The sequence below is a fragment of the Panthera tigris genome, chromosome C2 (assembly GCF_018350195.1).
Source record: "Panthera tigris isolate Pti1 chromosome C2, P.tigris_Pti1_mat1.1, whole genome shotgun sequence".
Classification (NCBI taxonomy): domain Eukaryota; kingdom Metazoa; phylum Chordata; class Mammalia; order Carnivora; family Felidae; genus Panthera; species Panthera tigris.
Genome location: NC_056668.1, coordinates 11,645,629 through 11,672,729, shown reverse-complemented (window position 1 = coordinate 11,672,729; position 27,101 = coordinate 11,645,629). Strand labels below are relative to the sequence as shown.

Genomic DNA, 27,101 nt, shown 5'->3' with positions numbered 1-27,101 from the left:
TGGAGAAACAGAAACCCTAGTGAAAATATAAAAAGGTGGAGGCATTTTTGATTGTCGCAACTGGGAATTGTTCCTGGCACCTAGTGGTTGGAGGCTGCGGATGCTACTCAACATTTCACAAGACGAGGATTATCTGGCAAAGAATTCTCTGGCCCAGAATGTCACTAGTGCTATTTCAGGGGCCCTGCTGTGGACTATTCTTTCTCTCCTTTCTCCTTTCCACTTATTTCTCCCTAGATCTATTACGGTTCAGACAAGGAAGAGCAGGATGTTGGAATAAAAGAGACCATGGAAATCTAATCTTAGCCTTCTGAAAGAGAAAACGGTGACATGCCCAAGGCCACATGGTTTGTGGCAGATTTTTCTGCCAGTCTAAATCTGCAGATGGTCGAAATCTGCAGATTCAATCTGCACAGTTAGTGCAGAACTTTTTCTATAGCCCTCCCTATCCAGAGGGCAAACATGATTACGTGCTACAAAAGGGAAAGAAAGTGCTAGAGTATTTGCATGTTGGCTTGGCGTATAGCTTTCTAAAATAACAATCTCAGGGGCACCTGGGTGGCTCAGTCAGTTAAGTGTCCAACTCTCGGTTTCGGCTTAGGTCATGATCTCGCGGTTTCGTGGGTTTGAGCCCCGAGTATGGACTCTGCTGGCAGCAGGGAGCCTGCTGGGGATTTTCTCTCTTTCCCTCTCTCTCTCTGCTCCTCCCCTGCTCATGCTGTCTCTGTGTCTCTCAAAATAAATAAAGTAAAAAAATAAAATAAGATAACAATTTTAGTTTCAGGAGGAATTTGTTTCAAAATGTAGTCAGCGCCAGAACTCTGTTAAGTCATTATTAGATTTTAAGTTAAAATAGGGCCATTGGGGGGTGCCCTCTAATGCAATCTGATTGTTGTCCTTGTAAGAGGAGGAAATCTGGATACGCAAAGGGACACCGGGAATGCATGTGTGCAAAGGAAAGACTATGTGAGGACACAGTGAGAAGGCGGCCTCAGAAACCCTGATCTTGAACTTCCAGCCTCCAGAACCTCAAGAGAGTAAAGCCCCAGTCTGTGGCATTTTGTTACAGCAGCCTAAGCTGACTAACATACGGGCCTGTAGGATCCTCATACGTTGGTTCAGTGGACTCCAGGAATTTGTGTTCTCCAAACTGTTTCCTCCCAGATGGAAAACTCTAAAAGCAAGTAGAGGCTTAAGTGCCCTCAGTTCCCTGTTGCTGGATGCCCGTGTCCTGCAGGTTGAGCTTTGGGCCGCTGCGACCTCTTCCTTACCTCCTCCACCCGGGGCTGTCATCCCACCTTGGATGTTGGCATTTTGGCGGGGCACACTTGGGCCCCCAGAGCCTCCTGTGCCAGGGAACAGATTTAAGGTGCTGGGCTCTCTGGCTTGCCGAAAGGTGCGTGATGGGGTGGTGGTAGCTATTTCTCTCTACTTGGCCTCGAAGAGAAAAGAGCCAGAAGCTCGATCCCTGCTCCTGGAGACACCCTTCTCCTAGGCTGGAGGTGTCCCTCTCTCCTGGGCCCCCAACTGCACTGTTTGTTCATTTTCAGGCTCCTTTGCGGACCTCTCGCTTGATTGCTAAGGGTGCTAGGGCTGCGGAGCTCTGTGAGTTCTGTGTTTTGATTCCCTAAATTGTCTACACACTCAGTTGCAGGCCTGAGCTTGGTCTCTAAGCTGATGACTAAGGTGTGAAGTCCCACCGGCCTCTGAAGGATAGTCCCTCATTTTGTAAAAGAAAGGCACACCTTGCCGGTGTCCTGAATCTTACTAGGGTGCTGTAAACACCCTCAGGGCACCAAAGGCACACTTGAAAAGGCTGATTTGAGGGAAAAAAAGGAAAAGGCCGGGGTGCCTGGGCGGCTCAGTTGGTTAAGCATCCGACTTCCGCTCAGGCCACGATCTCATGGCTTTGTGGGTTCAAGCCCCCGTTCAGGCTCTGTGCTGACAGATTGGAGCCTGGATCCTGCTCCGAATTCTGTGTCTCCCTCTCTCTCTCTCTGCCTCTCCTCCACTCATGCTCTGTCTCTGTCTCTCTCTCTCAAAAATAAACATTAAAAAAAAAATGAAGAAAAGGCTGATTTGCTGTGGATGTTAAGAAAGCAAAATAAATCCTTTATAAAACTGTAAGGTTTTCAATACTTGGCTTTCAACAAAAGTGAAGGAGGACTTAATAGCTTTGTCACCTGAATATTTAATTTGAAATAATTTTTGGAGGGGCGCCAGGGTGGCTCAGTGGATTAAATGACTTTGGCTCAGGTCACAATCTCACGGTTCGTGAGTTAGAGCCCTGCGTCAGGCTCTGTGCTGACAGCTCAGGGCCTGGAGCCCGAAGCTTGCTTCAGATTCTGTGTCTCTCTCTCTGCCCCTCCCCGACTTGCGCTGTCTCTCTCTCTCTCTCTCTCCTTCAAAAAAAAGTAAACAGTAAAAAAATTAAAAAGTAAAATGATTTTAGTGATCTTGTTTTGTTTTTGCATCTAACCGAAGCAGTCAAGGGATTGAGTGATATTGCTATAACAAAACTAATTTTTCCTGTAAATGTTTGGAGTTTAGTAGTACAGAACAATTTTAAATGCAGTCTGGGGGTGCCTGGGTGGCTTAGTCGGTTAAGCGTCTGACTCTGATTTTGGCTAAGGTCATGATCTCACAGTTAGTGGGATCAAACCCTGGGTCAGCTCTGGGCTGACAGCACGGAGCCCGCTTGGGATTCTCTCCCTCCCTCTCTCTCTGCCCCTCCCTTGCTATCGCGCATGTGCGCTCGCTCGCTCTCAAAATAAATAAACTTGAAGAAAATAAAATACAGTTAGACTCTGAGTGTCCACAAATACTTCAATTCATGAAACTTTTTTTTTAATTTATTTTTTTAAATGTTTAGTTTTGAGAGAGACCGAGAGAGGTGGGGGAAGGAGCAGAGAGACAGGGAGACAGACGATCCAAAGTGGAACTCTTTGCTGAGAGCAGACAGCCCGATGCGGGGCTTCAGCTCACAAACCAGGAGATCATGACCTGAGCCGAAGTTGGACGCTTAACTGACGGAGCCACCCAGGTGCCCAGTTCCTGAACCTTTTTAAAAAAATGAAATCGATTGGGAATATTGAAATCTTCATGCCTTTATTGCAATGCTCAGAATACAGGTGGGGCTCAGGAGTTAGCATTTGTAGTAAGTATACTCCCAAGAATTACCAGGTTAACAGATGGGGGATTGAGGATTAGGATTGTGGTTCAGATAGACAGTCTTTAATACGATATCTGTCACAAAGCATGGATGTCTTATCTGATTTCATTGAAGTGACTTCATATTTTGAATGGGAAGTATTTTAAATGTGTGATGCATTGTATAACATCAGATTAAATGTAATCTTGATGTATTTCCAAAACTGAATTAATAAGTTGTATCTTTGTTTTGAGAAACTGTTTTATGGGGATATAATTCATATGCCACACAATTCACCCATTTAAACTGTACATTTCAGTGGCTTAAAATATGCCCATGGGGTCATGCAACCATCTCCACAATCAATTCTAGAACATTCTCATTACCTAACAGAAACCTTGCACCCTTTAGACATCACCCTTAAAATACATCTATCCCCACAGCCATGGGCAGCTACTAATCTATTCTGTGCCTGTATGGATTTGCCTGTTCTGGACATTCCATGTCAATAGAATTATAAATGTAGTCTTATGTGACTGGATTCTTTCATTTAGCATGCTTTAAAAAAATTTGTTAATGTTTATTTATTTTTGAGAGAGAGAGACAGAGTGCAAGCGGGGAAGGAGCAGAGAGAGAGGGAGACACAGAATCCAAAGCAGGCTCCAGGCTCTGAGCTGTCAGCCCAGAGCCCGACGCGGGGCTCCAACCCACGAAGCGTGAGATCATGACCTGAGCTGGTCAGATGCTTAACTGACTCAGCCACCCAGATGCCCTCACTTAGCATATTTCATGGTTCATCCATGTTGTAGTATGTATCTTGTTTCCTTTAATGACGGTAATACCCCATTGTATGGGTAGACCACATTTTCTTTATTGACTCACTAGCTGATGGACATTCTGATTGTTCCTACTTATGAATTTAAAAATATTAACAGTTGGTTCCGGATAAAGGAAAATGGCCTTGTGTTGTAAATAAAAGGCTGACGTGGCTTGTGAAAGAATGGCTATCAGAGACTATCTCTTAAACCGTAGTGGAGGAGGCAAAATTTATGTATTACAGAGATCATTGGTAAAAAGCAGCTCAGGGAGACAAGCCAAGGGGAACCGTTGGCGTTAACAGTAACATGAACTTAAAAATAACTGGGATTTTATTCATCTTCCTGAAATACCTGCAGCCACACCTGTCACGTGAACTGAGGAGCTGGACGCTTGTCCCGTGGGGGCTGCTGTGCTTGGGAATCCCTTTGCCCTGTGCAGGGCGACCTCCACCGTGGGAGAGGGAGGCAGTTTCACACTTTCTGACAGCCCAAGGCCATATTCCAGTTCTCCGTGGCCCCTGGCTGTGAGAGCAGGGTGGGCCACCTAACTGTGGCCAGTTGGATGATCCTGCCTGGGACTTTAAGCCTGGATGAGTGACCCCGAGGCACAGGCAGGCAGAGTGCATTTTGGTTGTAGGGGGCACAGCAGGTGGGAGTGCCCACCGGAAGTGGGGCCCCGGGGAACCTGGTGGGACCATGGCAGCAGTGTCCTTGACAAAAATCCTCCTGGGGCATGGGGCAAGATTTTGGCTGTGGTTCTATCCCCTCAGCAGGAGCGAGAATAGGCAAGGGAACTGTGATTTAAAAAAAAAACAAAAAAAACTACCAGCTGTACCAGTTACTAAACTTTGTTGTGATTAAATACTGTTGTACTTGAGTTACTTAAGAAGTTTGTATAGTAGTTAAAAAGTAAAAAATTAGAGAAGAGACCATGAAATTTCTCTCAGAAATTGTAACACCCTTTGGCTCACTTGTTTTGGAGTGCACACTTAAATCCTTTGACTATTATGGATTCACAGTTGGGCACCGCCCATCCCCCTAATCTTGCTACCTGAACACAAGGTGTGACCGAGGGCTGATGTTTTATTCCTCTGTATACAAATAGAAAGAGACATCCATAATACAAATGTCCATATTTATTACAATAAAATATTGACCTGTTTTCACTTTTGCACTGAACTTTTCATAACTTAAATGACCTTTTCTCTACCATTATAAACTAATGGCTACTTATGTACTCATCATGTCCAAATAATATTCAGCTTATCCCAAATAAGACCATAGGACACCCTTTAAGCGGGCTCCCTTGTTCTTTCAGAATCCTCCTCATTTTCAAATACTTTCTGTTTTCTGGCAACCAGACACAATTTGATTCTTCTTCTGCCAAAATAGGAAATCGATAACCTTACATGGAATTCACGTTCCTTTCAGTTGAAATTAGTATCAGAGTAAGGGCTAAAAAATTTTATTTCTAAAGTCATAAGCTTACATTGATTTTTCCTTAAAAATTTTTTTTTTTTTTTTAGCATTTATTTATTTTTGAGAGTGAGCAAGCACAAGCTGGGAAGGGGCAGAGAGAGAGAGGGAGACTGAGGATCTGAAGCAGGCTCCTTGCTGTCAGTGCAGAACCCAATGTGGGGCTCGATCCCATGAACTGTGAGATCATGACCTGAGACGAAACCAAGCGTCAGCTGCTCAATGGACTGAGCCACCCAGGCGCCCCTACGTTGGTTTTTCTAGATTACATGCTGGTGCTATCAGCATGGTACTACTTTCATTACTGTTTGTGATTTTATCCACCAATAACATTTTCTTCTAGATCTTTCAACTTTCTCTAAACTCCATAGGACAATGTTGGGCATATATGTCCTAGGTACTTAATAATGTTGAGTGACCTCTCCAAAATAAATGCATCGTTTTTACAGCAAAGGGACCTGTGTGAAGTGAGGAGGCTGAACCTCCAGTTTGATGGCCGTTGCTGACTGCAGTCAGTAAGGGTGACATCATTGGCTGGCTGCCTGGGCCTGGGGAAACCTACTTGCACCAGAGGCAGTGATTAGCATCTGTTGGTGAAGGTGCCACTCCTCTTAACCCCCTACTCTTTCTTTTTCTTTTCGTAAGGCTAGGATTTACATCTGTATAAAAGGACTCTTTAGCCGTTAGAAGTTGAGTTTAAACTCCGAGGGAAGATTTGAACACGGCCTCCAGGTATCCTTCCTGTAAGGTGCACTCTGGGCAGGCAGAGCTTAGGCCACATCACCTTGAAAGCTGCTCAGTAGTCCAAGGATGGCTGGCTACCTCTGGGCTGGGTGGCCAGTCCTTATTCATTCTGCTATGGGAGAAATGTGGTCCCAAGCTTGGTGTCATGTACATGTGCCTATTAGGTCAGCTCAGATTTCCCAGCTCTAGAACTGCATAGCCAGATGGAAAATGAATGGCCGGAGTGGGAACACATGCAGTGCCTTTATACTCTTTACTAGTCCGGGTGGAGTGCCTTCCACCTGCCCTCACTGCTCCCAAACAGTACCTACAGTTCCAAAATTCTACGTCCCCATTCTCAATTTGTGCTCGAGATGTATTTGCTGAAAGAACAGTAACTTATGACAGCTTCTATTAACTGGGAGAAGTATAAAATGAATGCTGACCATGGAGTGCCTACTCTGGGCCAAGTGTTTTCGGCATTGCACACGTATTAATTATCAAAACCAGAGGACAGGCATGTGCCTACTTCAGTAGATGGGGAAACAGAGACAGAGTAACATGTCTAAGTCCTATGTTTTGAATCAAGACGCCAACAAAACTCTAACCTTCTAGTATTTACAGAAGTATGGATGTTTGTAACCCATAATTGTGAAGCTAAAATCTGGGTATTACAGAAACTGTCAATAACTAGGATGTTTAATGATATTTCAAAGCACAAAGTACACCATCCCTCAGAAGTGGGAGTTACACACACATTTTATGACACTACATTATGATCAGCGTAATTAGAGTAGATCAGTCTCAATTCAAACCAGTACAGATATACAATATGGGGAAGAGATATTAACTTAATAGCCTTGTTGGTTAACTCTTCAAAAACTAGAGAACATATAACTACAAAAAATGGAGGTGGTATTTGTCAGAAAAAGAAGAGAAACTAAAAGTTTTGGTATCTTGTTTGGCTGAAAGTAAAAGGGATTCTGAACGACCAGCTTAATTATGATCAAGAAGGTCCGGAACAGGTAAACCCTAAAAGACCGCTGGAGGTGACACACGTATGCCCCAGACATGCTGCACCAGGCTTGTTTTCAACGAATCTCTGTTCGTTAAAAAAAAAAAAAAGGCCAGAGGCGCGGGTGAGGAATTCTTTTTTAGCAGTTGTTCTTCTGGGCTGAGTCCATGATAATGCAGATAGCCAGACTTCTTTCAGAACTGGCTCTAGCCCCGAACGGGGGAGACATCACTACTCTGTGACCCAACGAATCTTGCCATTTTCTCCAAGCTGTACGGTTCCACTGGCTACCAGCTGGAGGGCTGCGGGAAATAGTTTGTGCTCTGCTAATTTCACTCTTTCAGACAGAGTTGTAACGGTGTCGCCCCTCTTCACTGGAACAGCTTCTTGTAAGATAATCTGTCCAGCATCTACATCTTCCTGGGGAAGGGAAGCAAAAGTTTTGAACATTACTTTCTAGCCGGTACAGTTTACATACAGACAGTAATGATGTTTTGGTAGAAGGAGACATACTCACAGCTACAAAGTGCACAGTACACCCAGTGACTGTGACCCCGGCTTCTAGGACTTGCTCATGTGCATTTGAACCCTTAAAAGACGGCAGCAAGGATGGATGGATGTTGAGCATTTTCCCTGGAAATTAATGAAACCACAGTGGTCAGAACTTAAAGATCCTATGTATGTTACCAAAGGAATACATGTTTTCCTGTCTAGAATGAGGGGTCAGTAGGAAGAGGATTTCTCTGGGATGAGTGTTTCTTTGCGAAAGACAGAAATGAAGGAAAGGGAAATCTAGCTTCTCATCCAAGAGGTCCCGGGGGCAGCAAGTTCTTGCCTCTTGCACAACTGAAGATCCACCCAGGGACTCTGAATAGGTGCCTGCAGTGACGGAAAGTCGGATGGGATGGGTCAACTCCGGATCGTAGAGCTCGAGGAAGATTCGGCTTGTCGCTGACACACAGGAGATTCCTGCACAGCATCTGCGTGCTTGACTTCTAACCACGAAGTGGCACGTCCGCCAGCCAGATGCTAGGTTAGTTCTGTGAGCATTATGTCACCAGAGGCACTGCCAATTTTGTATTCTGTCTAACCACATTCACTTAAGAAAAACTCTCTGGAGGGAGAATACATTTATTGCCCAAATGTAGGCACAAAAAAGGACACTTGGACGTAGTCAAAATGTTAGTGGAAAAGGCAATGACATAAAGTGTGTTTTCCAGAAACAACGCCTTCCCTGCCATGTCTGGCAGTGGTCTACACTCCCTAAGAATGGACTCTTCATTTTGGGATATAGGGAATCGCTTTCCTTTGCTTCTCAGCAAGTAAAAATGTCTCTTCTGAGTATTTATCTAGAAGATGAAATATTAGTAATGTGAGTAACCTAAGCTGTATTAGAAAAAGTGATAGTTACAGCAGGCCAAAGAAAACTGATAAAAAGAGCAGGAAAATAAAGTCATTGGGTCATTCATTCTTTGAGCAGAGGCAAAGGAAATTAAATTATGACCTGTGTTAAAACGGCCCAGTAAATATTTCACAATTGGGATTGTTTGGGAAGCTAGCCACCCTGTAGTTTGTTTTCATTGGATTTCTCAATGTGGTGTCAAATAATTTTTGCTTACCATTCCATTTTCTGACAAAGGGGCCAGATAAAATTCTCATGAATCCTGCAAGACAGACTATGTCTGTGGAGAACTCTTCAAGGACTTGGTCAATTGCAGTGTCAAATTCTACACGACTTTTATATAATTTATGATTGATTACCTGTAATAGAAAAAGATAAGCAAAATCTTTTTAAATGAATTACCAAAAATAATTTAAAACTCAACCTTTACGTGGACCATACTTCACTTCTTTCTGATGAAGACGTGCCTGATGGAAAGAATTAAGGAATGGGGAGGACGGTGTTGAAAGGCACACACCGTGATCCAGAAAGCCAAAGAACAAGCTGTCCTACAGACGAAGTCTTGTGGGGGCGGGTTATGAGTTGAAATACAGTCTACAGGAAAGATACTTTTCAAAGTAACTCACTCTGGTGGGAATTCCGGCTCTTTCTGCTTTATCTAAGCCAGCCACTGCAGCTTTGTTGGAGATAACAACAACAATGTGTGCACAGCTACTTGGCTCCCTAGTATTGTCTATGAGGGCTTGGAGGTTTGATCCTGAAAAAGAAAAACACAAGTAAGCTGACATTTCTTAAAAGAGGTTATGCACCGTTCTGAAAAATGCAATGGTCAAGATTTCCAAATAAATGTCTCAGAAAAGACTGGCAAAATACATGAGGTTTTAAAATTCCCTTTCTTTTGGGATAATGGATCAATAATAGCTTATGGAAGCACAGGCACTCTTGGTTTTAGGATATGTAATTGCTCCTGCAAAATAACACCTTATGATCTAGCAGAGTAATAAAAATACTATAACATTTTAAAAACTGATGAGGTTGGGGCGCCTGGGTGGCTCAGTCGGTTAAGCGGCCAACTTCGGCTCCGGTCATGATCTTGTGGTCCGTGAGTTCGAGCCCCGCGTCGGGCTCTGTGCTGACAGCTCGGAGCCTGGAGCCTGTTTCGGATTCTGTGTCTCCCTCTCTCTGACCCTCCCCCGTTCATGCTCTCTCTCTGTCTCAAAAATAAATAAATGTTAAAAAAAAATAATAAATAAAATAAAATAAAATAAATAAAAACTGATGAGGAATAAGCTGCTTAATTAAGCAAGAAAAAAATCCTCTTTTTTTTAAGATTTTATTTTTTTAAAATGTTTATTTTTGGGGTGCCTGGGTGGCTCAGTGGGTTGAGCATCCAACTTCGGCTCATGTCATGATCTCGCAGTCTGTGAGTTTGAGCCCCGCGTCGGGCTCCGTGCTAAGAGCTCGGAGCCTGGAGCCTGCTTCGGAGTCTGTGTCTCCCTCCCTCTCTGCCCCTCCCCTGCTCAGGCTCTGTATCTCTCTCTCTGTGAAAAATAAAACAAACATTAAAAAATAAAAAAAAATAAAAAGTTTATTTTTGAGAGGGAGAATGCACGAGTGAGCGAGGGGCAAAGAGAGGAGACAAAGAATCCGGAGCAGGTTCAGCGCTGCCAGTGGAGAGCCTAACACAGGGCTCGAACTCAGGAACTGTGAGATCATGACCTGAGCCAAAGCTGGATGCTTAACCAACTTAGCCACTTAGGCGCCCCAAAGATTTTACTTTTTTAAGTAATCTCCAGATCCAGTGTGGGGCTTGAATTTATAACCCAGAGATCAAGAGCTGCATGCTCTACCGATGGAGCCAGCCAGGCACCCAGAAAAATCAAGCCTCTTAAGAAAAAACCACTATGGCCTTTACAACAGTTTCTTTGCGTTACCATCAACTTGGGCCTAAAGTATACTGAAACCTTAAAATGGACTTGGAAAGCAATTACATTTCCGGGAACGTATCCTAAAGAAATAATCAGATATGCACTTAAAAATGCATATTTATAAAAATGTTCATAGCAATGCTGCTTATTAAAGTGGGAAAAATAAACATGTTATATATTCATCTGAGAGAATACCGTGCTCTTATTACTTCACCCCTCTGTCTACAACAAACATAAATTTCACCTTATTACTATTAAATTAAAAAAATTAAAAAAAAAACCCTCAGAAGTTTGCTGGAGGGGTTGTGGGTGGGGAGATGGGCTAAATGAGCAAGGGGCATTAAGGAAGACACTTGCTGGGGTGAGCACTGGGCATTGTACACATGAGACAGGTCACTGGAATCTACTCCTGAAATCATTACTGTACTATGTGCTAACTTGGATGTAAATTAGAAAATAAATAATAAAAATCATAAAAAACAAGCAAACAAACAAATCTCAGCTGTTGTAACTTTTCAACTACAGAGCTACGGTACAAAAGAAGTTGGATTTTCTATCTTTTCCAGTTCCTTTTTCTTCAATCATCTTCGTGATACCCTCTACTCTTCCTTTAGGTGTCTCAAATGCCTGAGAAAAGTGTAAAGACTGAGGATACAGAAAAATAATAGCCCTTAATGACTCCCTGCCCCATTCTACTGAGAGTGTCCTCACGATCTGAAGGAGGTTTTTTTTTTGAGGGGGGGGGGCGCGGGCAGGAGGAAGGAAGGAGGGCACATCTCACCTGTTCCAGATATTAAGACAGCCACTCTTGCCTTTTTTGGTTGGACAGAGAAATGATTTTTCAGAGTGCCATTCTCCAATACTGATCCATTTGCTTGCATGGTTTCGATCAGATGCTTGACTTTCACACGAGGAGAACCTTCATTTCAAACACACCCAGTAAATAAGAATAGAACAACAGTGAATTAACAGTAATGGAAAGAAAAGTATTTTATGAAAACTGAAAATACTTTATTCTGCAAATAAGATACGCCTGGACTAAAATGAAGAATAGGCTTGTATTACTTAAAGTTACTCACTCATAAAAACTTCCTGAAAGAGAACATGTATTAATTACCTACTTCCAACTAAAAGCTATGGCGTGTCACTGCCTCCTGACCTCAGGGTAGGCATGTAACCCAAGCAAGGCCATTCAAAGATTTGATACAGGATGTTGAGGAAGAGAGGGCCTCTTTCCTAATGCAATGTGAGCTCAAGGATGTGGGCTCAAGAGATCTTTCCGGTATTTGGAGAACTGGCCTGAAAAGGAACCTACACAATAAAGGGATGAAAGGCAGATACGACATCGCCAGCAAGTACTGGCGTCTCTGTCAGCTCATCTGAGTGGCTTTTCTGCCACTCTGTCAATTTCTAGTACATCTGACAGAGTCCTGTGTATACACGGCACTTGTCAGGGCGCCCGCTTCACTGGCGAGCTGAGCCGAGTCACAAAGCACAGCCTGAGACAAGTCTCGCATGTGGGCACAGGACTTAGAAGATGACCCCAGGAAACCAGAGTGAAGATCTGGGAAGAATGATCTGGAAAGCCAGCGTAAGAGTGTGTTACTAAACTGGTCGCCACTGGGGGCAACTGGGGCTTGACTTCCCCTGGGACCTCAAAGGCACCGTGAAGACTCTGCCTCAGAACTGCTCCCTTCTTCTGTCCCTAAAGTGGGGATTTCTTCACTCCACTGGTTAAGGGTTGTCTTCTGGGCTATAGTTGTGCATATGTGACCACCACACAAGGTGTCGGCACCCTAGGGCAGGAGGGAAGAGGTGTGTGGTGTTACTAGCTTCTGTCCTGTCGCAGCTGTGTGAACACGGGTGCCGTACAATGGCTGTAATAAAACGTGGGCAGGAGCTCGAGGCAGGGGAGTGGCATTTCAGGTTACATACCTAAGAGCAACTAAAGAAGGAGCGATTTACCTTCAGGACACGCAACCACCTTGCCAATCACCCAGGCTTCTTCGCTGTGCTGCTTGATATCCCTCAGAATCTGCTCTGTCCTATCCTTTGACACCACGAGGACGGCCCCAACCCCACAGTTAAATGTTCTGGCCATCTCTTCCTCAGAGAGGTGTCCTTCTTGCTGTAACCACGAGAAGATCCTGGGGATCCTCCAGGTCTGGGCATCTGAAAACAGGCAAGATATGTTTCATGAACCTATTATCTCACACAACGTATAACGTATGCATATATACAAAGCTGTGAATTTTTGGGGGGATCCATCTGTACCTCAGATATCCACAGCATTTTTGCTGACACACTTGGCCAATATTCACAATTAAGTGAATATTGGTTTTGTGCTGCATTAACTATGTTTTTAGGAATCCCCTAATGGATTAATTGTATTCCAGTAAATACAGTAAATCCCAGTAAAGGTTTGTGAACGTTTAGTTGGGTCTTAGCAATGACCAAAATGCACCCTAAGTATGATGCAAAACTAGGCGGCTTATGTTACAGATTTAGAGGAATGTGTACACTATTTAAAAGAAGTTATGCTATATAAAAAGTTAAAATCAAAACCCTGTCCTGCTATATTTACTTTAAAATTTAGACTTAGGTCTGCTATAATACAAGAAAAATCTCTAATAAAAGTTTATTTTTATTCTTTTTTTTTATTTGAGAGAGGGAGAGAGGGATATATATATATAGAGAGAGGGAGACAGCACACGTTTGTCCATGAGCAGGTGAGGCACGGAGAGACAGAATCCCAAGCAGGCTCCACACTATCAGCTCAGAGCCTAATGTAGGGCTCGATCCACCCCCCCTCCCCACCCCCCCCCCAGTAGCATTTCATCTATATGTCAATTACATGCAAGGATTTTATGCCTTATAAACATGGTTAATAAAGCAAACAGAAGTAGAAAGGTCAGCCCTATTTTTTCTGAGAAACCCTAACAGTTAAGAATTTAATTTTCTTGCATAATGGAGTTTTCCTCCAAATGGTTTTCTGAACAAAAAGTTCCTTGTACCAATCTTACCTAAATCCACTCCAAATTTCTCAGGAAGGACTCTGGGGATGTTTTCTAGCAATCCTCCACCAGTAATATGGGCAAAGGCCTTGACATGTCCTGAACGTAGGACAGGTAATAGCGAATGGCTGTAGATTCTCGTTGGAGTCAGAAGTAAGTCCCCTGTGTATTAGAGAGAGAAGACAAAAACTTAGCCTATGAATGTAAAACCAAATCATATATAAAAAACAATTCTGAAATACAGAATGATTTGACCCTGCACAGACACACCAGGTTTTACAATAAGGTCCCAACAGTAAACTCACAGGACAAGGTAATTTATTCCATTCTAATTTACTAAGGAAAGACTAACCCATTAAGTGGTTGCTCAGACATTTCCAAACAGGAGAGTTGAAACCTGAGTGCTTTTACCTAAGGTCTGGTCACCACAGCCATCAGGTGCCGGAGAGGAGTACTGGAGGGAAGATTTTGCTACAATTTTCCTCACAAGGCTAAATCCATTGCTGTGAAGACCAGATGAAGCTATTCCAATAACAACATCCCCTTCGGTGATTCTTTCCAGGTGAGGGAGTTTCTGATCCCGCTCCATGGCACCGACGGCAAAACCGGCCAGGTCATACTCTCCAGGAGGATACATGTCAGGCATTTCTGCAGTTTCACCTCCTGGAGGAAGATACACCAAGAACAAAGAAATCACATCGTATTTATAAACCTGTCTAGGAAGTAGTGACACCAGCTTTTTTTTTTTTTTTTTTTTACTTGAGAGAGCGAGAGTGTGCACAAACATGAGAGCCAGGGAGAGGGGCAGAGAGAGACAGAGAGAGGGAGGAGGGGAGGGGGAGAGAGAGGGAGGGAGAGTATCCCAAGCAGGCTCCAGGCTCAGCACTCAGCATATAGCCTGATGCAGGGCTCGATCTTACGACCCTAGGATCATGACCTGAGTCGAAATCAAGAGCTGGACTCAAACGACTGAGCCACCCAGGTGCCCCTCTTTTAAGTTTATTTAAGTAATCTCTACGCCCAACATGGGGCCTGAACTCATGACCCGAAATCAAGAATCATGTGCTTTTACAAGTGAGCCAGCCAGGTGCCCCCTGCTCTTAATATGAACAATTAAACATGTGGCTGTATTTCACAAATGTTCAAAAAAAAGTATGTATTCTATTAGCTGCCTAACAATTTTCAACCAAGTACAATTTTAAGGCAAACCGCTAAATTCCCATGAGGGAGAAGTGTAGCTTCCCAACAGCATGACATTCAAAGGATGAATGCTTGGTTGAACATGATGTCATTCCTATGGCAAGTTTAGAAATGCTTTCACCTGTATTCGATCTTTATAATCACTCTACATTCCAGATGATAGTATAAGCTTAGAGAAGTGACGTACTCAGGCCTAAATCCAAATGCCCTGGCCTAGAAAGTACAGTTCACTTTTGTGATCATACGTAAAGACAGGGTCTAGGCAGGCAGACTCCAAGTTATAAACGTCCTTTTTTTTTTTCTTTTCTATGCATTTTTTTTAATGTTTATTTACTTGGAGAGTGCGTACTTGAGCAAGAGTGGGGGAAGGAGGGAAGGAGAGGGAGAGGGAGAAGGAGAAGGGGGTGGAGAGAGAAAGAGAGAGAGAGAGAGAGAGAGAGAGAGAGAGAGAGAGAGAGAATGAATGAATCCCAAGCAGACTCCATGCTGTTACCACAGAGCTCAATGCAGGGCTCCATCCCATGAACCGTGAGATAATGACCTGGGCCGAAATCAACAATCAGATGCTTAACCTACTGAGCCACCAGGTGCCCCTAAACTGTTCTAAGCAATCGTTGAAGGGGTGCCTGGGTGGCTCAGTTGGTTAAGCATCCGACTTCGGCTCAGGTCACGATCTCACTGCTTGTGAGTTTGAGCCCTGCGTCCAGCTCTGTGCTGACAGCTCAGATCCTGGAGCCTGCTGCAGATTCTCTGTCTCCCTCTCTCTCTGTTCCTCCCCTGCTCCCTCTCTCAAATATAAAATTAAAAAAAAACAAAAACAACACTAAAAGACGGTTGAAAAGGCAATTTTGGCTGTTGGGACATATTTTCCACAGAAATGGTAATATAAAGAAGGTAGTTTCACCACTCGGACTACACGTTCATTTTGCTTCAAATTCTCATATATATTTAAGTAGTATTCCTGTGTTAGGTACATTTTATTCTTAGTATCACTTCAGTCAGGAAACATTAAGATTTAGAATGCCAGGAATCATCTCCTTCTGCTGCAGGCCAGTAAGCAGGAAACTGCTAACTCTGTCCATGAGGCCATTGAGAAAGATGGGGGTGGAGATGCTAAAGATCAGGGAGAAAGGCAAGGCCTGGCTCACAGTCTAGGAGTAGGAGTCTGGGGGACAAACCTTTGAGGAGAAGCTTGAGGGCACCAGGATCTAAGTTTTCTTCTGGTAATGTTATATATATTTTGTTTGCTTCATTTTGTAATCTACAGTTTTTCTTCTTATCTATATTGGTACCAATTGCGTTTATACACGGGGTAAAATACAGTAAGAAAAAGGATAGGAGATTAATGGATGGTCGGTCATACCAAGGAGAGCACATCCAGCTTTCCCACAGGCTCTGGCAATTCCAGCAACAACAGCTTCAGTTGTATCGAGGTCAAGTTTTCCACAGGAAAAGTAATCAAGGAAGAAGAGGGGCTCTGCCCCTTGGGCCAGAATGTCATTTACACACATTGCAACCAAATCTTGGCCAATGGTATCATGTCTATTACACTGCTGGGCAATCTAAAGAAGCACAATAGAAATGTCCACATAAGTGAATAAGCTCCAAATAATATCTTGTCAGTTTATCAGTGGAGGCTAATAAATATTGCTGCTCCGAGCACCCAAAGACAAAATACTAAATTCAGATGAGCTACTTGATCCAAAAGTATCCCATTTAATCCCTTCAAATAAGCTTTCCATCCAGATAGAGCCTCAACAACATTGTGCTCTCAGAAATATACAGATATTTTAGCCACATTTTATGGTTATTTGGTATAGTTCTCTCTAGTGCATATCAAGAGAGGAAAAATATGTATTTGATTTATAGTAAATTCTCTCTTAACTTTCCCAAAAGGCCTTTAACCACACAGGTGTCTGATTACCTTCAGTTTAGTCCCCACACCATCTGTTCCACAGGCCAGAAGAGGATCTTTGAAACCAGCTGCTTTCAAATCAAAAAGACCAGCAAAACCTCCAAGATCAACATCACAGCCTAATGGGGAAAAAAATTAAATACTTGCTGCATTTCAACAGATTAAACATGGATGTACAAACAACTTCTTCATAAGCATGGCTAAAACAAGAGCTGCTTTTCCTGAGAACGGGGGAGAGCACCACATGCTCAAAGAATTGATCAAGAAAGTAATTAAATATTAAAGGAGCAGACATATCTAAGTTTAACATCACAGATAAGAAATGCTTTTCTTTCTTTTAAATGTTTATTTATTTATTTTGGGGCACCTGGGTGGCTCAGTTGGTTAAGTGTCAGACTTCGGCTCAGGTCATGGTCTCACAGATCATGAGTTCGAGTCCTGCATCAGGTTCTCTATTGGTGCGGAACCCGCAATGGATCCTCTGTCCCCCTCTCTCTGCCCCTCCCCTGCTTGTGCACTCTTAAAAAACATAATAATAAAAATAAATAAATAAAATATTTGAGAGAGAGTACAAGTGGGGGAGGGGCTGTCAGCACAGAGCCCAACTCAGGGGTCAATCTCAGGAACAGTGAGATCATGACCTGAGCCAAAACCAAGAGTTGGATGCTTAACTAACTGAGACACCCAAGCGCCTCAAGAAATGCTTTTCTTAGTATTATAGACAGGAAAGCAGAAAACTGGGTATGGCTTACATAGGACAAGACTTACAGGAACCTGGCATTAATTTGGAACATTTTCCTCAGTAAATTACAGATCAATTCTCAATGTCTCTCAAAGTTAATGAATGAACTAGCAAAGTATAGGCTCTGACTTACCTGGTCTGGAGGTAGCTTTTGCTAAAGGTTTAATTTTCTTGACCAGCATATTTCCAGCTGCAATGTCTACCCCAGATTCCTTGTAAGTCAGGCCCCTAAAGAATTAAACAAAACAAAGCACTTCACCTAAATGCCAGGGAAAGTTATTTTAATTTTAAAGTATTATTTAAAACAGAAGATATCCCTAGTGGTTTTTAGCTCTCCGAACACGGTAGGCCCCATCCGCAGATTTTAACGTGTCTAGGGCAGGCCCTGGAAATCGAAATGTGTTTAAATAACTTCCTCAGTTGATTCAGTTGTATCATCACTATTGAGAACTACTTCTCTTATTTCTTCTACAAGTATTCCTCACAGGCAGCTACATATACTAATATTTTGCCACAACATCTCTGCTCAATTTTGGTATGGGAAGGAAAGGAATTCTAAAATGGAGTAAAGAAAGTGAAGATGAGGATTATATGCACTCTACAAAGAAATCCCTGAATAATGAAACTGGACTCTTACTGCAATAGAGAATTGTGTAAGTTTCCTTACAGCCGAAGACAGTAAGAAACCAGATAGAAACACACAAGAGGAAAGCAAAACCAGATAATGATACTCAGTGCACCATTCCCTTCTAAATAAGGCCAACACATTGAACCAGTGCATCTAGAGATGAAGTTCATGAACAGCACTGGGAATTCAGTAGCCTTGCCTTACAAAAATGAGTACTTTGATCTACCAGAATGTAGTGATACATGAATAAGTATGTGAAATTTTGTTAGAAACACGGTGTCAGGGTACAAACAGAGTTGATGGCTTTGGCCATTAACTCCAATGAAATTAGCAGTCCAGAGTCATGCTCAAATAGGAAAACAAGTTCTACTGGTTTAAAAAAACCTTTTCTCAAGTAGCAGCTGGCATTATGTCCTCTCATTTTCTTCATCTTTAATAAACTCTAGTATTAAGACCACAGTCCCTTGAAATAGGTCATTTCAATGGAGAATCTATTTATTTTAAAATGAAAAATAAAACTTTTAGCATGGTATTTTAATGTTCTTAATCCTAAAAAACTTCCAGTATTTAAACTTTAAACGTTTGTCTAGAAGTTAATAGTATTAAGTTTAATTAAGTTACTAAAAATTTCTCATTTTGTCCTAAAACCTATTTATTTCTCACAGATGAACTCAATGAGTTGTAATTACAATATTTAATAAATTGAAACACCCACATTTGCAATTAATAGTTTATTGATCTTACAAAAAAAATAGCTGTATGTACCAACATATAAGGGGTCCAAAAACATATTTCAGTAATAAGTATAAACACAGTAAAAAATGAGACCGCCAAAATTTAAAGTATAACAAATTAAGTTGCAAAATTACATGGCCAATATTTTCATCTTGAATTCTTGGACAAAACCAGGAATTAAGATAAACATACAACAGTAATGTTTAAATATATGATAACTCAAGGAATAAAAACCTCTTATCCCCATTTTTATTTATGAGTACCTGACAAATGATTATATATATTTAAAATATACAACGTGAAAAAGTCCTTAAACTTTTCAAACACAAAAAGGTACTATGAAGCTTTTTCCATTTCATCTGAATATTGTTTTAACTAGTTTTGACTCCAACTAAATGCAAATAAAAATCAGATCAGTCCCACAGAGAGAAATTATAGAATGACTTAGTACAGGGTTAATAGAAATTCGTACATAGCCATTTACACCAGTTCTGAAGTTGTGCTAGTTCTGAAGCTGTTTTATCACCTTGGTAGGAAATTTACCTGGGCTGTTGGAGATAAGCTATGGCACGAGAGCCAATGTCCTTCCTGTAAATGGCTCCCTCAAATTTTATAGCAGCTAGTCCTTTCTTGGCTTCTTCAAGGGCTGAAATGAGATTTTCCTGGATGGCTGTTACCGAAAGGACTCTACCCCCACTAGTCACCACTTTGCCATCTTTCAGGGCAGTGCCTGCGTGGAACACCTCCAGTCCTAAAGCTTGAGCCTCAGGAAAGCCTGTAAGAGAGCATATTTACATAATAACGGCAATCCATGCGTCTGAAGTAGTTTTTAGTTTTCATAAGGTTTTTAAATAAGATTTTTATTTCACTTAAATGAATCTTCACAGTAATCCCATCAGGAAGGAATAAAGCACCAGGACAACAAATAGACCCTCTCTCTTAAGAACAGCCCGTTCTGCTATTGGGTGACAGGTGTATTATCAGAAACCTGTGTTATCATAAGCCTCATGTGAGAACTTCTAATAGGGGAGGGAAAAAAGAAAAAAAAAGAACCCAAGTCCTGAAAAGCTTAGGACCTAAACATAGAGGTGAACCTTAAACAATGTCAGGGTTAGGGGTGCTGACTTCCCTTGACAGTCCAAAATCCATGTATAACTTCTGACTCCTCAAAAACTCTACTAATAGTCTACTGTCCAACAGAAGCCTTACCAATAACATCAACAGTCGATTAATGTGTATTTTGTATGTTACGCATACTCTATGCTACATTCTTATAATAAGGTAAGTTAGAGAAAAGGAAATGTTATCAAGAAAGTCATAAGGGAGAGAAAATGCATTTATGGTATATTGTGTTGTAAAAAAAAAAAAAAAAATCCACGTGTAAGTAGACTCATGCAGTTCAAACCCATGTTCTTCAAGGGTGAGCTGTACAGTTATTTTCTCCTGATAGGACATTAAAAACTAAAACTTAAAAGATGAAAAAAGGAAAAACAACAACAACAACAAAAACCCTGTAAACATCAATGAATAAAATCTTCATTTGATTACATCTTTTACTTTTGGAATTTCTTTTTTATCATAGCCATCTAAGTTGCTTTCTTCTTTAAATAACCAAAGGAATAACTGTAATGCAAAACATATTCTTAATCTTTTCCCTAATACAACAACTGTAAAATTTTAAGACAAATTTACATTTGGTTTCAGGCCCTGTCTAAAATCCCTAGCTTAATTTTCTTTTAAATTACTTTTAAACTCTCATATATAATTTTACACCTAATATATTATCTGACCATATTTTCTGTATTCTCAAGTGACCAACATGGGCAGCTTATACAAAGATAACCTCTTAATTAAAAACAAAAAAGAACAAAAAAAACCCCACACACGCTTATATATTCAGTTTGTCCTTTTTGGTCATTACTTCTCTTAGCATTGCGGTTGGTAACTTGTTAGAAGTCTTCCCTAAATGTTATAACACAGGGCATTCAGTTCCAAATACCTACTGGTGTTGGGAATACCTAATATTGCTGTGTCAGAAATGACTATTACACTTGTCACCTCAGTCTTGGGAAATTTCACCAATGTAAGTGATCTTGAGTCTATCCCTTCTCTTTGTTCATTTTAAAAGGCAATCGATTCCTACCTGCTCAGCTGCCACGTGTGGGACTCACAGGGCAGTGGACTTGTCTGGGCAAGGCAGGAAATGGGGTGTTTGAACCGATGCACTATTGGGGTCCTGAGGGAGGCCAAACTACAGCCTGCCAGGGATCACGGAGGTCTGCCTGGGGGCTTATGGCACTAGAACTTACGTGGCATTTTAAGACACTGTTTTATTTAGTATCATTTAACAAGAGATACCTCATTTCCTATAAAGGGAAACAGAAGAGAAGGCTATTGTTTTGAAACTTTTAATTCTGACATCCCAGTGACTATGGGGTATGCTGCAAATGGGAAGAAGGGGTGGGGTCTAGTTGTGATGCCTCTGGGATGTGTCTCACTGATGTAGCTTCTACCAATGTTCCTCTGACTCTCATAAATTCCCTTTATCTTCCTGGCTCTTGGAGGGTGGAAAAGAAAGAAACAGCAAGTGATATTCTAGAAACCTGGCTAGGCCTACTTAGGTCTTCTTGTGAGGAAGAGAAACTGATGGCAATTCTTTAAATACAGTAATTCTGGATATTTGAAACCCACATCCAACATGGTTAAAAATCCCTTCAAGGTTTCTGATGGCCTTATAAAAGGCCATCTGATGGCCCGTAAAAGGCACAGAGCAGAGCACGGGAGGAAGGCCTGCTGTAACACAGGTTACTTGTTGCACTCTAATCCCACCTTTGGTTCCCGGGTATTTACCTGTTATCTCCACACCCTTGGTATAATCTCCTGGGTAGCCCTTACTTGCCATCACGACAGTTAGGGCGGTGCGGTTTTCCAGCCAGACAGGCAGAGATGTGTGGAGCAGGCCATCAAAGGTAGACTGAATCACTTCATAAAGATCACTTTTAAGCAGCGGGAGGATCACCTGGGAAAACATAAATCAACATGGCAACTGAGAGAAACTTTAGTTCTCTCTAGACATTTTACTCACTGAGATACCAGCAGAACCTGCACATATTTCTTAAAGGTAATTATTTCCAGGCTGATAAAATCCTGAGATTAAGAAACACATGTCAACAAAGTACCACTTTACATACTGTCTTTAATTATTACTCACTTGGCACTCTGGATCACCGAAACGGCAATTAAACTCCAGAACTTTTGGGCCATCCTTGGTCAGCATTATACCAGCATAGAGGACACCTTCAATGAAAAAGGAAAAAAAAAAACCAAAAAACTATCATGAAAACATTGTATCGTGACTGAAAATTAAAGTATGTTTCTAACACTCGAAGTTTTGCACTAACCATGGCAAACTTTACAACAGGGCTCAATTAAAAGGTGGTGAAAAAAGAAAGTGGGGAAGTTTTGTCAAGGTGTAAAGTCGCTCCATGAATAATGCCCACAGTGACATCAGTGTGCTCACCTGTGTATGGCATACCCTCCTGCTGCATGCCATCCACTGTCCTCTGAAGAACTGTATTTTTTATTTTCAGCAGCAAATCCTTCGAAACCTGGGGATCGTATAGGAATATTTAAATATAACTGGGTATTAAAAAAAAGTCTTATAAGCAGTACTATATGGGACGATGAAAACTATCATTTTTTACTACTTCAGATAAGCTGACTACTTTATTTACTTATTTTTAAATATTTATTTTGGGGAGAATGCAAGTGGGGGATGGGCAGAGAGAGGAGGACAGAGGATCCAAAGTGGGCTCTGTGCTGACAGGCTGACAGCAGCGAGCCCTATGTGGGGCTCGAACCCACAAACCTCAAGTTCATGACCTGAGCTGAAGTCAGATGCTCAACCGACTGAATCACCCAGGTGCCCCTAGGCTAAGCACTTTAAATTCATAAGCTTTTAAAATCTTCACATTGACACTTTAAGTATTTAGCCTTACTTTTATAAAAAGGAAGGAAAACCTCTGAGAGATAAAGCAGAAGCTAGATTATGTATTATTTACTGATCGGGGTCAGCTGCTGTTTTATGACTAAGTATTAAATCATCTTTACTAGTAAACCTATAGAATTCCAAACGTGTACACACTTAAAACTCACTAAAAAGAGTTTCCTAAACCATAATGATAGTAAAAATGAAAAGTTCCCCTCCCACCTTGAGGCTCTTTTGTATCCTTCTAGTATATTCTATGCCTATTCCATAAGCCTATAAAATTAAGAATGTGAAAGTTTATAAATTACAAAAATTAGACCTAGACACAGTTTTTAAAAAAGATTTTACTTTTTGAAGTTTTAACTAATTTCTATACCCAACGTGGGGCTTGAACTCAAAACCCTGAGACCAAGAGCTGCATGCTTTATTGACTTCGCCAGCCAGGCGCCCCTAAAGATAGCTCTTATACTAAAATCACTTTTATTGAATAGTAGTTTTAATACTTATAAAACATTGGGGTGCTGGGTGGCTCAGTCGGTTGCGTGACCCACTCTTGATTTTGGCTCAGGTCATGATCCCAGGGCTGTGGGATCAAGCCCTACATCGGGCTCCCCACTGAACATGGAGCCTGAATAAGATTCTCTGTCCTTCTGCCTCTCTCCCCCACTTTCTCTTTCTAAAATTAAAAAACAAACAAAAATCTTACAGCTTTAAGTAAATCCTGTTTTATTTTTAATCTTTTAATCAATAAAAGTGTGTATAAGGCACTACATATACTATCAGCACAAACAACTGTGACTAATCATCAGTGAAAAAAATGGGTGAGTTTCTGAAGTGCTAGTTCTACTTAAAAGACACCCAAGGCAATTCCTTATAAAAACTGTCCAAAAATTGTTTGGAAACATACTTTATGTACTCATTATGAAGTACAGAAACCATAAAAACAAATTATAGTCTGACATGGTTCTCAGTTCATCTCTCTTTCACACACACAGACACGCACACATTTAATGAGCACTTATGTGCTAGGCCTTGGATATCCAAAGATGATTAAAAAATAATTCTAGGGGCCCCTGGGTGGCTCAGTCAGTTGAGTGTCCAACTTCGGCTCAGGTCATGATCTCACAGCTCCTGAGTTCAAGCTTCGTGTTGGACTCTGTCCTGACAGCTCAGAGCTTGGAGCCTGTTTAAGATTCTGTGTCTCCCTCTCTCTCTGTTCCTTCCCTGCTTGCACACTCTGTCTCAAAAATAAATAAACATTAAAAAAAAAAAATTTTTTTTTAAATTCTGTACTATAATTGGCTCTCATGGGTTAAAAACAGGGTGTAGAGAGCAGGAGCTGGAAGGATTTCAAACCACAGTTCTTCAAGGACTTTAGAAAAGGTTTTCACTCATTCATTTATATATATATATTTTTTTTTTTTTTTAATTTTTTTTTCAACGTTTTTTATTTATTTTTGGGACAGAGAGAGACAGAGCATGAACGGGGGAGGGGCAGAGAGAGAGGGAGACACAGAATCGGAAACAGGCTCCAGGCTCCGAGCCATCAGCCCAGAGCCTGACGTGGGGCTCGAACTCACGGACCGCGAGATCGTGACCTGGCTGAAGTCGGACGCTTAACCGACTGCGCCACCCAGGCACCCCATTCATTTATATTTTTATACAATTTATTGTCAACTTAGCTAACATACAGTGTGCTCTTGGCTTCAGGAGTAGATCCCTGTGATTCATCACTTACATACAACACCCACTGCTCATCCCAACAAGTGCCCTCCTCAATGCCCATCACCCATTTCTACCGCCCTCCCCCTATCCGCATCAACCCTCAGTTTGTTCTGTTTCTTATGGTTTGCCTCCCTCTCTGTTTGTAACTATTTTTCTCCTTCCCTTCCCCCGTGGTCTTTGTTTCTGAGTGAAACTAGAAGAGATACTTGTCATTTAATAGGAAATCCAAGTTGCTGATTAGTAGCATCACGTACAGAAAACAGACAGAAAAACATGGTCCAAGGGCTCTTTGAGAAGACCAAACCATGACTGCTGAACCTGAGCTGGACTTCTGGGAAGTACCTGAGGTGCCGGACAATAGGCTCCCATTCCCCCTGTGTTGGGGCCGTGATCGCCCTCCAGCAATCGTTTATGGTCTTGTGCTGGGGGCATGGGGGCCACGGTCTTGCCATCAGTGAAGCACAGACACTGCAGAGAAAACAACATAGTCCACTTATCTTAAATGGCAAAAACTTAAAAAGAAAAAAAAAGGAAAAGAAAAACAACAACTTAATAAGGAGAACTAGATGTACCATAACTCTAATCAGGAGAAAAAAAAAATTTTTTTTCTCAAGTGAGTTGAAACATAAGTAACCCTAAGCTATTTACATCAAGAATCAAACGATTTTGTATACTCAGTTTCTGAAGGGTCTGTAATTTTTGAGCGAGTTAGGAAAAAAAGGTAAAGCTAATTTCAAAGTGAAATATTTCAACCTTTCCCCCCTTAAATAATAGATGATAAAAACCCAAGTCCTCTACTGATATACTGGGTGTGATTAAGAGAGAATAAATTCTTTTTTCATTTGCATCCAAAATACTAAACATATACAAATTCCTTTGTAGGTGCTGGGTTTATGCTTTCAGATGAAGCAACCAGAATAAATAAAATCTTTTTGGGGCTCATAGATCAGGTAATACAACTTCTTATACTCTGTAAGAGCCCAGAAGATGAATACACTTACAGAAACCTCTTCTCCTTCAAGAAGTTCTTCAATGACAATTGTTTCTCCAGCTGCTCCATAAGCTTTCTCCTTGCAGATGAAAAAAAAGAAAGTTAAGCTTTTAATATTTACTTAATGGACTGTTGTCATTTTTCACAATTTCTATTATGAACCAATTCTAGTATTGTAATTTCCCCTTCCTTTTCTGAAAGCCTCAAAGGAACATATGAATGTTTTCTTTTTTGTTTACTTATTTAAGTAATCTCTAAACCTGATGTGTGGCTTGAACTCACAACCCTGAGATCGTGACCCTCAGACCCTCCGGCTGAGCCAGCCAGGCACCCCATATGAATGTTTCCTATTTTGTCAAGTGGCAATGATACAGAGCTAGCACTGGTACAGATGAAATGAACACATCATTAACACTCTTCTGGGGATCTGGCTTTCCAGTTTCAAATAATGTAACAGAGAAGCAGATTTTTTTCATCATTACCATTTAACTCTTATGTGTGATTATAATTAGAATATGCTTGCCTAGAGAATCCTGTGAAAATATATTTTGACAAGGGAGATCAATAACCAAGATAGATCATAAAAGAAAAGGGTATTAATTCAATGCTTCACTTCTCTTAGACCTGGGACATAAATACTTGTCTTCATCGATGGCTGAGAATTTGAATGTTCTGTAGTCTGAGGATTTTCTACCTTCCATAGCAGACAATAAAGCATGCTACAACTTACTTCCAAAGAATAGCATCATGGTTTAGCCATCAGTGTAGATTTGTAAAAAGCCTTTTATAGGGATGGATTATAATACACAGTATTACAACAAATAACTAATGGGTTTGCTAGACTGTGTCCTTGTGACACAATTCATAAACTTACAAGTATTCATCACAGTGTGACTTTTCCAGAGAACAACCTACCTGCATGATCTCCTGTACAGCCCTGCAGGCTTCTTCTGTGCTCTTTGCAACAATCACCCCTTTCCCAGCTGCAAGACCACTGGCCTTCACAACCAAAGCAGGGAAGTCTGCACTGTAAAGATAGAGTCATCTTCAACATTCAATAAATCCTTACAAAAGTTTAAAATGCTCTAGGATGTTGTAATGATAAGCTATAGCAACTGAAAAGCAGAAAGAAAAAAAAGTGCTTGTACCGACATCATTTTGATACTTCCTGCCAGGATTTTTTCCCCTATGTATTCCTTTAGAGTCGTGATCATAAGGTACATACAATTTTGCTTTTTTCACTAATCATGAGATCATATAGGCAAGGTCTTTGGAAACTGAAGCAACTGTATAGCACAGGTATGGAATGATCCTTAGGAATAAAGTAGTGAATTGTACTCTCATTCTAGTAGAAGATGTAACTGTGTAAGACCAGTGTTAAGTGTGGATACATAAGTCGTTTCTGAGAGTACACAGAAGAAACTGTTCTTGGTAGTTTCTTCTGTTGGATGGGAGTGGAGATCCACAAGGAGACTTACCCAAAATAAGTAACAAAATTGTTACTTACCCAAGTCATCTGGCTATAAGAAAATAATAACATTCAGTGTCTAAAAACCCTATAGGATGAAAAATAATGAAACTGACTCAACTAAAAGGAAAACATACCAGATAAAAGGGAGAAATGTCAACAAAAGGGCAAAGGCATGTACC

At 41.3% G+C, this 27,101-nt stretch overlaps 1 protein-coding gene and 1 long non-coding RNA gene across 8 annotated transcripts in view; one reads left to right on the top strand and one right to left on the bottom strand.

The window, feature by feature from the left end:
- The window catches only part of LOC122242062, a 33,000-nt gene extending 7,471 nt beyond the window's left edge, over window positions 1-25,529 (top strand). The window contains exon 3 of the long non-coding RNA XR_006222234.1: window positions 25,343-25,529. This is a non-coding gene — a long non-coding RNA (uncharacterized LOC122242062). The remainder of the gene's footprint in view (window positions 1-25,342) is intronic.
- Window positions 6,850-27,101, bottom strand: part of GART (phosphoribosylglycinamide formyltransferase, phosphoribosylglycinamide synthetase, phosphoribosylaminoimidazole synthetase) — a 29,063-nt gene continuing 8,811 nt past the window's right edge. For all 7 annotated transcript variants that reach the window (XM_007090431.3, XM_042999247.1, XM_007090429.3 and 4 more), the window contains 18 exons: window positions 26,367-26,478; window positions 25,462-25,530; window positions 24,803-24,928; window positions 22,268-22,355; window positions 21,959-22,044; window positions 21,598-21,766; window positions 19,291-19,522; window positions 17,518-17,612; window positions 16,652-16,761; window positions 16,091-16,289; window positions 13,939-14,190; window positions 13,537-13,689; window positions 12,479-12,685; window positions 11,295-11,432; window positions 9,212-9,342; window positions 8,803-8,944; window positions 7,701-7,816; window positions 6,850-7,603 (listed from right to left, as the gene is read on the bottom strand). In XM_007090431.3, the coding sequence (XP_007090493.2) occupies window positions 7,415-7,603; window positions 7,701-7,816; window positions 8,803-8,944; window positions 9,212-9,342; window positions 11,295-11,432; window positions 12,479-12,685; window positions 13,537-13,689; window positions 13,939-14,190; window positions 16,091-16,289; window positions 16,652-16,761; window positions 17,518-17,612; window positions 19,291-19,522; window positions 21,598-21,766; window positions 21,959-22,044; window positions 22,268-22,355; window positions 24,803-24,928; window positions 25,462-25,530; window positions 26,367-26,478 (2,614 nt within the window). In that variant the 3' untranslated portion in view covers window positions 6,850-7,414. The remainder of the gene's footprint in view (window positions 7,604-7,700; window positions 7,817-8,802; window positions 8,945-9,211; window positions 9,343-11,294; window positions 11,433-12,478; window positions 12,686-13,536; window positions 13,690-13,938; window positions 14,191-16,090; window positions 16,290-16,651; window positions 16,762-17,517; window positions 17,613-19,290; window positions 19,523-21,597; window positions 21,767-21,958; window positions 22,045-22,267; window positions 22,356-24,802; window positions 24,929-25,461; window positions 25,531-26,366; window positions 26,479-27,101) is intronic.